The following is a 14,538-nucleotide window of genomic DNA, read 5'->3' on the forward strand; positions in this document are numbered from 1 at the left end:
ATAAAGCATCATTCAAACATAAATGGTGAATCCGTCAATTATTTTGTGATTGCAGCACAATTCTTCACACTCACACTGCTAATGAATTTTGAACCACCTTCCCTTAAGGCCGGATGCTTGGCCTTGATTACCTGAATCGAGAGTTTGGTGTTGGCTTCATGGTTAGGGTGGCTGGCTTGGGATCTTACGGTCCTGAGTTTGAGCCCCGTTTCCCACTGAATTAACACCAGGTGGGGTTTACTCAGCCTGTCATCGTTCCGAGGTCGGCGAAATGAGTTCCAGTGTACTGCTATGGGGGCACAGCATCAGTGGCACAGTCGCGCCCCAACAAAACGATAGCTACCCTACTGCCAAGTTGCCATACGCAAGAAGAAGACCTGAATTGAGCATGCATTGGTTCTTATTTTGCAAAGGGAACAACTGGTTGTGAATTGTTGCCTCAGATGACAGACAACAATACCATGTTGAGTCCTCATCATATATCGTGCAGGTTCTCGTGCATGGATGTGGTCGGGATGAGGGGCCATTCAGGAAATGGCACGGGTGGATATCTGGAGCATGTATTCCGCTATGCTGCAAAGGAGCTCTTTGGGCAAAGTGTGACAGACATCTCGTACAAGACACTCAGGTCAGAAGTGATTTCAGACACCAGCTTGGTCTTCACTGCCAAATAATATTTTCTTGACGAAATTGTTTTTTAGAAATAAAAGTTTTCTTGAAACAAGAAAACCATGCGAATTTTTCTTGTGGTGAACAAAAGTTTCTCATGCTTTGTTTGTTTCAAGAAAACTTTTCTTATTTTAAGAAAATGTTTTCTCACAAAACTATTTTTTCGCAAAACTATCATGAATAATTTCCGGCACCATTTTTCCCCCCGACCTACAGAAACAAGGACTTCCGGGAGGTGGTTCTGGAGCGCGATGGCAAAGTGCAACTGCGGTTTGCTGCAGCCTATGGCTTTCGGAATGTGCAGAATGTGGTGCAAAAGCTCAAACGTGACAAGTTCCCTTTCCACTTTGTGGAAGTTGCTGCATGCTCTGCGGGTGAGTTTAATTTTTGAAGGAAAATATATTTGATGCATTTACGTTTTTTTTTCCCATGTATTGATCTGTTGCTCATAGGTACTTTATTTTAATATTCTTAACGCAAATCATTGTGACAACGTTGGTCAACACGACCTTGTCCTCAACTTGGGGGGGGGGGGGTTGGGAAGGAGGGGTGGTGTGCAGAGGAGTGAGCAAGGGTAGGGATGGAGTAGGAGTCAACAATTCTGCCTATTTTCGAATGTAATAAATAGATCCTTTTCAAATTAGATCTGCATGTTTTGAACTCGTTTCTTGATTATATTTACCCCACGCACGCGAAGTGAAGTGAAATTAAGCAATTGGTTCACTTCCGTCCATCTGTCTATCCACAGACATTAGTTTACTCGTGGGAAACCCACGGGTATAGACATGACATTTGGACCGACTCTTCATATCTGATGCTTCACTCTCGAGAGAAGGGAGGATCTTGCACAGGGGAGAGGAGGGAGGTCGGGGGGGTGAGATGTCGGAGATGGTGTGGAGTGATTTACTTCTGCCTTGACTTGATTGATTTGGGAGGATTGACTTGATGGAATTGACTTGAGAGGGGGGAGAACCAACCTTGACTAATTTACAGTGAATACACTTCACTTTACATTAAAAAAAATCCTTAAAACTAAACGTTATTAATAAACATTCCATCATTCGTCCACATGTTCAATTTATTACTTATAAAGTTTTTTTGAAGTATTGTTTAGTTATATCGTTGGAGAGGAGTTTACTCAACTGAAATAATCTATTTATATATACCCTGGGAACATGAAAAATATAATTGGTCGACAGTTCGATCCCAAACTTCAGTTTTCCCTCGCAATAAACCCTACCTTCGCTTTTATACTCCCCCGACCTCCTCACGACTCCCCTCCCCTTTCAACTTCCCCTCCCTCCTCACTACCCCCCACATTACGTCCGACCAGATACATTCAAAACGGCATTGCAATGAATTCCTAAGCAGGTAACCCTACCCTCACTTCTCTACTTCCTCTTTCCTCACTTCTTACCCTCCTTCCTCACCTCCCCCTGCTTCCTCTGCCCCTCACTACTCCCCACTCCTCATCCCGTCCGACCAGATATTCCAAACAGCGTCACAAGTAATTCCCAAACGGGGAACCCTTCCTTCGCTCTTCTACTTCTCCTTCCTCCTCTCCACTCACTCCTTCCCCTCCCTCCTCCTCCCCCTCTCTCCTCCCCCCCCCGACATCACGTCTGACCAGATACATTTAAAACGGCTATTATAATGTATTTTTGTCTAAAAACGCCAATATTCATCCGATTTTCTCACCTTTTGTTGAAACTGAAACTTAAACCATCTGAGCAACTACAAAAAATATAATCAGATGGTAAATTGGAGTTAAGATAAAGCCGTGAAGGAGTCTGAATGGACTTTGTATTACACTTACAGGCCTTAATTTCACTTAAAGCCTGGTGTTGGCTTCATGGTTAGGGTGATGGGTTTGGGATCTTCGGGTCCTTAGTTCAAGCCCTGTCAGCCACTGAATTAACACCAGGTGGGGTTGACAGCCTGTCATCCTTCCGAGGTCAGCAAAATGAATATCAGTGAACTGGTAATTGGGGCATTGCATCATTGGTGACCTTATACTCAGTAGCAGTGGTGGTGCACTGTTGATCAGAGCCAGTTGAAAACATGAAATCATGCTGCCACAATAAGTGGAAGTATTAAAAAAACACTCCATATGTAAGTATGTATATGTATATATATATATATATATATATATATATATATATATATATATATATATATATATATATATATATATATATATATATATATATATATATGAAGCCTGGTGTTGGCGCAGTGGTTAGGGCAGCGGCTTGGGATCCAAAAGGTCCTGAGTTCAAGCCCTGTTGGGCCACTGAATTAATACACCAGGGGGTTGATTCAGCCTGTCATCCTTCCGAGGTCAGCGAAATGAGTACCAGTATACTGGGCCGGTGTATACCCCGGTTAAAATAGGTGTACCAGATCCCTGTGTCGTAAGAGGCGACCAGGGTTGCGTCAGGAAGGGCATCCGGCGTAAAACGTGTGCCAAATCACTATGCGGATCATATTGATGATCCGCTGTGGCGACCCCTTACGGGAGCAGCCGAAAGAAGAAGAAGAAATATATATATATATATATATATATATATATATATATATATATATATATATATATATATATATTGTTACGAATTCTGGCCCGCCTGGCGTGCGATCGGCCGCGTACCTCTAATGGCAGCCGCGTCGCCCACCGGACGGACAATTCAGTCGTGACCCTCCCGGAACAACGCTGGGAGCTAGTCACGGGTGGGTCTTTCGACTTCACCACAATCGTGCCAATTGGCCACCCGCACAGGATAGGTTTGTTCGCCAAATTCGACCTAAGGAGGGTGAATATACTGATTCTGGCTCACTTTTCCCCATGTAAGTGAATGGGGGATTTTCAGCGATTCATCTTTTTTTCCCTAAAAAGTAAACCCCCTTTTTATCCCAAGATATATTTATTTGTCTCCCCTTTTAACCTAGGGGCACTCTACTCAAATAACCAATGCAATAAGATAAAGATTTGTTCAAGCAGAAAAGTAGTAATGTGATTTGTTAAAGGTGATTCTGAAGAAATATCTGAAACATGTAAGCCTCGGGACACTCTTTTTCAAATAACCAATGCATATTGTTTAGCTCACTCATTGAACCTATCAAGATTTGTTCATTCTCAAATTCCTTCAATAGTTTCATTTTCTTTGCACAATAATCCCCATCTAAAATATTTTAAAATAAAACATTTGAATCTATATTTTTCAAGATACCCCTTTTGTGTCATTATGAAATGATATACTTCTCTTAATGATCTCATTTGACCACCCCCTGAGTTGCATATCATTTTGAGATTGTAGTAAATTATTTTTCCATTGTTCAATTGATAACCATCAAAGTTTTCAGTCCATTCAAGGATATTTATTATTTTCTTTACATCCTCTAACTTATTGGTTTTTAAATTGATTCGCTTATTTGTTTTATTTCCCTCTGTGTTAGTTATTTTTTTCAATAAGACTTGCTTGATATTTTTCACATTCATTATGTTTTACATTTATATACCAAGACTGAGATTTTCTCCACTCTTTAGTTTGATTCATACTTGGTTCGACCATTTATATATTGTGAAAAACGTGGCGGTAGCCCTTAAAAACCCTAACCCATCTTCCCATCGTTAAAACTTGCGTCCATATGGAACACAATCTATTCTATTCACTCTTTCATACAATATCCATATGGAACACAATCTATTCCATTATCTAAAATAAATCTCTTATCATCAAAGGCTCCTAATGCCTTTTTATTTACTTCTTCACTGTATATCTTGTTTTTATTACTTCTTATTGTATTCATTTTCCTATATTCTTCTTTCTTATTCATCAAACAATTATAATAATTTCTAAAAGTTATTGATTTCTTTATTACATCTTTCTTTATTCCCTTTAACCATTTATCAATCTGATCACCACACTTATAAGCATATGCCTTTGCTCTCAATCCAATAAACTCACTCATTACTTTTCCACCCAACATATCCTTAAACTTACCAATAACCTTTTCATTCTTTTTTGAAAATAACTCGCTCTTCTTACTAAAATTACTTGTATCATATACTCCAATATTTTTCTTCATATCTTTATAAACATCATCAGTTTTTATATCTAGAATAAAACTATCAGTGTCCATATACAACAATGAAACATTTTCTCCATACTTTTTCTTCAAGTCATTATACAAATAATCATACATCAATATCTTTGATAAATCAAGAACTGCTGTTCCAATATAAATTGGTTTATCCATTACAATACTTTCCTTTTCCATATGAATAGCAGAAAAGTTCTCTGAAAAAACCTCTTCTCTCTTAAAACTTGGTTTATTTATCAATCAAGAAGCTTCTTTCCAAGATGTTGCAAATCTAATGTTTTGCCTGTTTCTAACATTCTCCATTGTCTTACCAAAGACAGCATTATTCATCAATTTATAGAATTCCCCTTCAAATTTTACTTTTGTATTTGTTCTCATATCTGCATTGAATGTAATATACTTTTTCATCCAAGGACTTTAATCCATATACATTAATAGAAAGATTATTCTTTTTCTCAAATTTAGGAATATCTGTTCGTGGCATAGGGAATTTAAAATCTTTAATGTCCAAGGTATTCTCATATTTCATATATTGTTTTACTCTTTCTGAATTACATTTTGGTGGATGTAAGTGAGCAAGAACAGACCAGAGAAAACATTTATTATCATTGTTCTTAATATTAACAACTGCCTTCTTTAGTTTTATTTCTTTTGATAATTCAATATAAGAAGAAGCTTTAAGAAGGTTTGATTTTAGAATGTGTATATCTAAAAAGATGATTTTTTAAATATTAAATCCACTTCCTACCACTGTATTATCAACATCCTCCTCTTGTCTTGATAGTTATTCATAAACCCCACTATTCAAAAAATCTTGAAGTGATGTTATAAAATGAAGATCTCTTCTCATATCAGGAGTTTGTTCTTCATCTTGTCTTTTCATATTCATTTTCACTCCCATATAAAACTTTAAAGTTTTCATTTCTTTTAATGTCTTTTTAATAACTTTTTCAACATCAGGTTTCACTATTTCAATTGATTCAGCTATTGATGATGGACCGGGTTCTCCAAATTGAAAAACCCTTATTTTTATATGCCCTTTAAATGCCCCATCAGTGTTTTCAATATAATAGTCTCCCTTTACTTTAAACTCATTTTTCTTGTGTTTTTGTGATTGAAAATGTCTATTATAACTACTCTTCAAAACATCCTTTGAACAGATATCACAATGTTTTCTTTCCAACTCAAGATGAGATATTTGATGAAATCAATTAAATGTGTGTTTGTTGGTTCGGAGGTGTTTTCTATAATGTTTCTATTCGTGATTACAAACATCGCAGTATGTTGTATTCACCATATTTATATAATAAAACTTTTCTTAAACTAAAATTTTCTTGATGAAAATTTCGTTTATTTTACAGGTGAATCTGTGCTAAAAACAACTTTATCCTCCAACTTTTTTCACTTAATAAATACAATGTTTCAAGACACATAAGACAAGTTTCAATCAATCTCTTCATTTGTAAAAGATACTGAGAAATATGTCAAGGATGTGAAATTGAACAAAGATAAATATAACAACTATTGGATAAAAACAATTATGGAAAATAATATGAGTTCTTCAATTTCCTTCAGTGGAAGGGCTTTTAGTATACCTGGAAGAACATCAATTAAAGTATCTCTAACAAAAGTTTCTCCTCTCCTTCTGATAATATATTCAAAACTAGAAAAAGCAATGAAACAAGAAAAAGTATCAAAAAATAAAAACCTTATGGATGAAGCTTTAGAAAGAAAAGATAAGACAATCTGTAATATGCAAGGAGAAATTTGTATTTTTTTCTACAACTCTAAAGATATAAATCCTGATGAAATAAAGCATGTTAATATATCAGGTGAAATGACATTTCGCTCAATAGTAGTTAAGGATCATTTTAAAATTACCTCTAATATAAAAAATGTAGCAGTTTAATCTGTTCATGAAAAAAGTATATAGATATCGGTGGTAATGTTTTTTTCTACTAATTAAATATGAGTCAATATTAAACTGAAGATTTTGAAGATTATGAGAGTGATTATGATACCGAGAGTTTGCATTCAAACGATGGTTATGATACCGAGAGTTTGTGTTCAAACGATATTTATGAAAGTATAGATGATTCTGAAAGTATCGAAGATGATATCGAAGATTAATTTCAGTTTAAGTAAAGTTTTACTTTATAAATATGATCGACTTCCCTGATTCTCCATATTACAAATTTGAGAATTGTCCTGCGTGTGAAAGACGGGGATTAAACACAGAGTCAAAAGCCTATAAACAATGTATGTTTTGTGATTATCTTCTAATTAATGACAATAAAAATTTGAAAAGGAAAATAATTCTTTTAGATTTACACCAAAAATGAATTACTTTACAAGATTGATTAGAGAAATGAATGTAAAGTATGAGGGGGATAACACACCTTTCCTTACAAGGGAAGAAACTGAACGTATTAGAGAAATGTTCAAAGGATTGTTGTTATATATTATTCATGGATGTGATTTTCAGAGAAATATCAACACAAGATATTGCATAAATAAAATAATGGATTATCTTGAAATTAAACCTGAACTTAGGATAAAATATAGAGTTTCTAAAAAAGCCAACAATAAATTAAATAACCTGTTTTCCAAATATATAAATGAATGATTTTTTACCCATTTGGGAAAATAAGATAAAATTCAACAATCATAAAAATCTTCCAAATTCATTAAGATGTCTCATAGTTGGTTCAATCAGTGTAGAAAAACCTGCTTACTTTTGAAGATGCTCCTGACTCCCAACTTTTTAGATTATGATAATTGAATAATTTTCACAAAGTCGAGTTTTCAACCAGAGTATCAGCGACTCTCACAAGGTTTTAATGCTGGTCTTCAAAAATAAGATATAATCGGTTTATTTAAACTTCAAAAAAACCGAAATGATTATAACATTGAAGATATAATTCAACTATTTTGTGATACACAGAGATGTAAAAAGAAATCAAAACCGATAACTTGTATTCTTCGTGATAATATGGATGATATTCCGTCTCCCCAAGATTTGGATAAATCTAAAAAGAACCTCGTTATCTTTGATGATTGTGTTAATGAGAGAAACCAAACGGTAATGGACAGCTACTACACAAGAGGGAGACATTCGTCTTGTAATTGCATTTACCTTAGTCAAAGTATCCATTAGAAACAATGCTTATACTTTTATTTTATTCAAGTTAAATTCAATAGATATAAACAATTTTTGGAGAGACAATTGTTCTACATTATGCAGTAAAAAGGAATTTGGGGATTATATGAAGCACACGACTGAAAAATATAAATATGTTGTTGTGAAACAAGATGAGATATAAAATGATATTTTCCAATAAATAAATGGATGCGAAAGAAAGAGCAAGAAGATTTAAGGAACATCAAGAGTTGGTTTCAAAAGTTGTAAAACAAGAGGAAGACATAAAGAAGAAACGCAGACAGAAACTAACGGGCGAAGAAGCATTTGAAAGGAAACGAGAGAAATGTTTTAAACCACTTTTAAAAACTTCCCAAGAAAAAAATTAAAGATGTTTCCACAGTTCCCACAGTAGAATATACTCCTAAAAACTTCAAATGTTAAAAGATTTTGATCACATGACTGAGGAAGAATTAAAGCATTTAGGAGAATTAGAATATGAGGATGAAGGTTTATTTCAACAACTGGAAGAGATTAATCAACCCCCTGATTATATTGTGAATGCTCTTCAAAACAATGAATATTCAGCGGATTCAAAAACCAAAGCAGGACTCATTCCAACAGAACAACCAGCAATATTTCATCTTGTTCAAGAAAAGGTATTGATATTTAATGACGAATTAAAGTTCTTGGGTTCTGCTCAACCTCCTGTTAAACTAACTCTGAGATTACTGTTTCTTCTCACAAAAGATGGAAGACAAGGTTCAACTGTGAGGGATGAATCAAAGTATTTTGATAAACCATTGGATATGAAAAATAATGATGCTAGAGTATATATTGATCTGCTGAACACTCTTAATTATAGGGTTAGTATTTCTGGTAAAAGTAGGAAAAATGAGAAGGAGAAACACATTATTCAGGCTTTAAGTATCCTTGGTTCAGGTATTAGTTTTCTTCCAAATGACCCATCGCAATTAGTTAATAGACTGTTATTGTTGTGAGGTAGTAAGAAAGTTGGAAATAACAATTGTTTTAATGAAGCATCAGCCATTTTAGACCAGTTGATGAACATGAAAATAATTAATAAATCTCAATATAAAGACATTTTATCTCATATGAAATAAGATGAGAAGCACAATCCTGAGTTTTAATTTCACAACAAGCGACCACACATCTTCATTCCCATACCCACTACAACTTGACCCAACAAAACAATATGAGGCATCTTTATTGTCCATGGAATCTTATAATACCTTATTTTATATCACTGATAAAAATGACAAGTTTAGTTATAATCCGGGAAGTGGATACAAAACAATAAGTCTCACCCGGAGCATATGAGATTTCTCAAATATCTTCCGAAATTGCTCGACTTATGAAAGAACAGGGTGATGAACCAAAAAATATTGTTATAGACATTCAAAAACATTTCAAAATCAACGATTAAACTTAAAAATAACTACAAGGTTGATTTCACAATTGATAATTCATTTTGAGAGTTATTGGGTTTCTCCTCAAAAAAGATTGAAACTAATGGGACGTTTTACCGTGATAATGTCATTCAAATATCCTCAGGAATAAATTCGGTATTCACTGTGATTTGATTGATTGTGCTTATAATGATGGAATAAAAACAAATACAATATTTTCATTCACTGCATACTCAACCCTAATTGGTTATAAATTCAATATGGAACCCAAAAATTTGGTTTATCTCCCTGTGTCAGGAAAAACCATACACATAGTAAATTTTAGGATAACCGACCAAGATAATCGTATGATTTCTTTGAATGGAGAAGTTATATCCATTAGAATTCACCTACGTGAAGTTTTCCAATAAATAAATACGATGGTTATTGTGAAGAAACACGAGTTGGGAAAATATAAAATAATTACAGGGGATGGGATGTTCCTTTCCCAATACTACAAGGGTGAAGGTATGTATCTTGGTAGAGGATACTATAAACCTAAGAGACAAAGGGGTGTCGGACATCAATTTAGAGGAGATGGGATAATTGATACTCTAATGGGTATCGGTTCAACTATTCTTAAACATAAAGACCTAATTGGTTCAACTGCTTCTGCTGTGGGAAATGTAGCAGGTGCTATAAAGAGTATAAAAGATGCCCAAAAGGAATCTCATAAATTACAAGCAATAAAAGAAATTAAAAAAGGCAAAATAATTTGAATACTCGGATCAGGGTTTCAAAAGTTTTAACATCTTTTTTCCTAAATAAATACAAGTATGGATGCAATTGATAGTATCTATGATTTGGATGATACTATTATCATCCCAAACTCCACTAAAAAAGAAGATTACTTCAAGGTAAATGCAATAACTGGAACAGACTGGAATGCAAATGGTGCAAAAAGTTTTGAAATAAATAATCAACAAACCTATTTGAATCTATCCGAAAGTTTCTTGTTGTGTAAATTTAAATTCACTAAGGCTGGGAATAACACAAACGCTACACTCGAAAATGATTTCTTCTGGAAAATGTTTGATAGTGTTCGTTTGTACATTGGAACACAAGAAGTTGAAGCGGTTGATTATGTCTCTGCTATATCTGAAATGATGAAATTTACACGATATACATTCAGTGATAGAATGGGAAAGGGGGCTGTCGAAGGTTTTATTCCTGATATGTCAATGGGAACAAACGCAGACCCTGGATATACTCAAAGGAAAGGAATGTATAATGATGATACAGAAGCAGGTAATAGTTTTACTGTGGCAGTTCCTCTTCAAGGTATATTTGGATTTTGTGATCATGATAAAGTTCTGTCTGGTCTTAAAATTAGATTTCAACTACAAAGGAATGATAATGAAAATAGATTACTTTTTGGTGTTGGTAGTGCTTTTGGTGAGCAGAATAGATTTGTATTTGATGAAATTAGTTGGTATATTAGTGAATATGCTCCTAATCCGAAAACAGAAGAGATGTTGAACAGAAGACTTAACTCAAAGAAACCACTCAGTGTATCATACCTCAAAAGAAGATGTCAATACGTTAAACTAAACCAAACCACTTACACGTGGAATTTGGGTGTTCTGGAAGGAAAGCGACGATATCTGTGGATCATTTTTAAAAAGCCAGATGGTGATACTGCGACTGATAAGAATAATGCATTGAGTGATAATGCTAAGGTGAAACAACTTCATGTTTCTCCAGATGGAACATTTTACCCATGAGATAGATTGGAAATTAATTGGGAAAATTTTTTTTTTGCTGTAGCATACAAGTCTTACCAAAAGGTGTGTGAAAGTAATGGAAATAAAGAACCTATTTTGGATATGACAGCATTTAAAAGTTTGTATACAATCTATGCATTTGACCTGAGTGCTCAAAAGGAAACTATAAAGTCGAATTGAGTGGTTACTTCCCTATACATTGAAAGAGGAGAGAGTGAAGAAGTTGATGCATATTGTTTGCTTTTGGAAGAAACAGAATTACAGATTAATACAGATAATGGTGTTATGATTAGTCTCACATAATTTTTTTGTTAAATAAATGAGTGGCAAAGTACCAACTGGGGTATATGTTAATCAAATCAATCTTCATAAACTATCATCTTGTGTTCAAAATCAAAAGCCTTATACGATTAACGTTAATACAATTTAGAGAAACGGAACAGCAAGAATTGATGTTTTGCTCACAAGAGAACAGGTTAAAATCTTGAACGATACTGGCTCACTTAAAATTAAAATGTCAAAACCAATGTTGAAAAAATATTCAATAAGAGAGACGAGTGGAGGATTTCTCCCATTTCTAATTCCTTTATGTGCTGGTTTAAGTGCGGTTGGAGCATTGACGTGTGGTATTTCAACAGCGGTGGAAACTGCCAACGAAAGGAAGGCTCAACTCCGGGCTCAAAAAGAATTGGAAAGGCATAACAAAGAGTTGGAGAAACAAATTAGTGGAAGTGGTGTAATTGTAGATTTTGCTGAAAAACTTGAAGGTCTGCCTGATAAAGCGAGATTGTTAGTTGGAGATATGCTTTCTTCTATCGCACAAGCAGGTGTAAAATTAACTAAAAGGGGTAATGGATTATATCTTTCTAATAAATAAATGAGCATTGATGAGTGGTTTAAAGAATTTGGAAAGAATACAACATCAAATTTACAACTTGTCAAATATTGTAAGAAAATAAAAATTCATAATGTGGTTATTTGTATGAGAGATGAATTAACGAACGTGCCAAAACATACAAAGAATATTATTACGAACTTAGAAGATAATAATGGGAACGGTTCTCATTGGGTTTGTATTTTTAATCATCAAGACAAATATTATTTTGATAGTTTTGGTCTTCCACCACCTGTTGAAGTCATAAAATTGTTATAGAATGGTGTTTATCAAACATTTCAAGTCCAAGAATTAAATTCCAAGTGTTGTGGTCAATTATGTCTGTATGTGTTATTGCAACTCAACAAAAAATACATTTTTTATGACATTATTTTTAATCTAATATAAATGACTTATGTTGGTAAAGATCGTTCTATCCTTGGTGCATCCCAAGAACTGGATATTGATTTATCAAATTATTACACAAAGGCACAGGCTGAATGACAAATATAATATAACCAAAAATATGAATATGAAAAATGGTTATAAATTAAAAAATTATCCAACCCCGACTGACGCGAATGACTTGGTGAGATTAAGTGATTTATCACAATATATATATATATATATATATATATATATATATATATATATATATATATATATATATATATATATATATATATATATATATCCTTCAATAAAATGGCCGTGTATTCTAAAGATACAGAAGTGTTGATTTTATCTCCAGGTCATACAGAATTCACAGTTCGAATTAAAATAAATTTTTATAAAGAAGGGTGTATCGTTTGTATGAGAATAGAACAATGGCAGTATGATATGAAAGATTTGGGATATAATTGGTCATTTAAAATTGACCGAGAAGACCTGGAACAATTAATTCAGTCTCGTAAGGAAGAATATTATCCACTTGGTATAGAGAATGAGTTTTGTGGAAGCACGATTAGTAAACAACAAATAAAAGAATTTAATAAGGGTAAATATAATAATGGTTTTGCACTAGTTTATATCATGAAAACAGAAAAAACAGGATTATATACAAGTAAGGAAATACAAAATGATTTAACGATGGGAAGATGGGGAGGTGTTTTCGTGTCATAATATTATTCTAACATATATTTCGAATACATAAATAAATGACGGCAAGAAGGCTTCAAGAAAATTATCATTTCTGTGTCCAAGCATACCTTCAAGAAAAGGGTATTCGGTATTTTAATAAATATGTTCTACAACATAAGAATGAGGTATTTTCAATAAAAGATTGGCATTATGCTGATGTTGATAAACCGACAACTTTAGATTTAATTAGAATGTTAAATAATGAAAAAATTATAAAGTTAAGAAAACGTAAGGCTCTTTTAGAAATTCAAAAGAAATTTTATTGGTTTCCTGTTGTAAAAAAAATTATTTTGGATGCAGGAATAACAAGAAATCCTGATGAATATATATATATGATATTCTACGGGGTGTAAGCGATTCAAGGATAGTAAGGGACGAGGAAGTTGAAGAGAGAGAAGAGGAGGAAAGGGAGGAGAGAGAGAGGGAGGAAAGAGAGGAGAGGGAGGAAAGAGCAAGAATGCATAAATATGGAAACCAGTGAGATTAAAAAGAGATTGGTGATATTACAGAAAATAACTCAACCCACCGAGGAGGAAAACAAAGAATTGACAAGTCTATTAGCAGTATTTTCGACAAGACCGTTGACATCGTTTTCAGGGGGAGGATATTGATGTTAATTAAAGTTTTCATTTTTTTTCTTCAATCAATGGAGGAGAGAGTAAAGACGTTTCTAAGGATTCTTTATGTTTTAAAAATTAAGATTCAAATGTGCATGTTGGAAACTAAAAATGTTTTCGCTCTGTGTCGGAAATTTTCTCATAAATAAATGAGTTATTGTCTCAAATGTAAAAAGAAAACTAATACTAAAAATATTTCGTATTTTAAAAGTAAAAATAACAGGGTTATACAAAAAGGTCTTTGTTCGGTGTGTGGTTCAAAAAAAAATCAATTTATCTCCAAACACAAACTCGGAGGAGATATACAAAAGTTTTTATCAGGAAGTAAATTTACAACTACTGGAATACCAGGGGAATTACATCTACCAGGGTATTCTTTCTGTGGTCCAGGCACAAACTTGGATAAAAGATTAGATGAGGCAGACAATCCTAAATCATGGAGTAAACCCATCAATAGAGTTGATGAAGTGTGCATGAGACACGATATTGATTATGGGAATACCACAACTTTGGAAGAAAAGCATCAAGCTGATTGAGAAATGTTGCATAATTTGTCTCTGATGCAAAATCCAACCTTGAGAGAAAAAGTTGATAGGTTCATCGTGAAGAAGACTATCAGTGCTAAATTGAAACTTGGACTTGGAAATTCAAAAAACTTATAGGCTGCAATGATGTCATTAAGATTGAAGAGCAATTCGCTGATGAATTACATAAACCAATATTCACAAAGTTTCGTAGAAGGAAGGTTTATTCCAAGGAAGTTGATTATATCTGGTCCGCTGATTTGATTGAACTCAATAATAAG

General features: G+C 33.8%; 2 protein-coding genes across 5 annotated transcripts in view; one reads left to right on the top strand and one right to left on the bottom strand.

The window, feature by feature from the left end:
- Positions 1 to 14,538, top strand: part of LOC147015606 (cytosolic Fe-S cluster assembly factor narfl-like) — a 44,640-nt gene that overhangs the window by 21,491 nt on the left and 8,611 nt on the right. For both annotated transcript variants that reach the window (XM_085850519.1, XM_085850518.1), the window contains exons 9-10: positions 491 to 628; positions 886 to 1,043. In XM_085850519.1, the coding sequence (XP_085706645.1) occupies positions 491 to 628; positions 886 to 1,043 (296 nt within the window). The remainder of the gene's footprint in view (positions 1 to 490; positions 629 to 885; positions 1,044 to 14,538) is intronic.
- The window catches only part of TMEM242 (transmembrane protein 242), a 46,821-nt gene that overhangs the window by 10,977 nt on the left and 21,306 nt on the right, over positions 1 to 14,538 (bottom strand). The gene's annotated exons all lie outside the window — the stretch shown is intronic.

The sequence above is a fragment of the Eptatretus burgeri genome, chromosome 12 (genome assembly GCF_056783735.1).
Source record: "Eptatretus burgeri isolate ZD-2024b chromosome 12, Ebu_testis_v1, whole genome shotgun sequence".
NCBI lineage: Eukaryota > Metazoa > Chordata > Myxini > Myxiniformes > Myxinidae > Eptatretus > Eptatretus burgeri.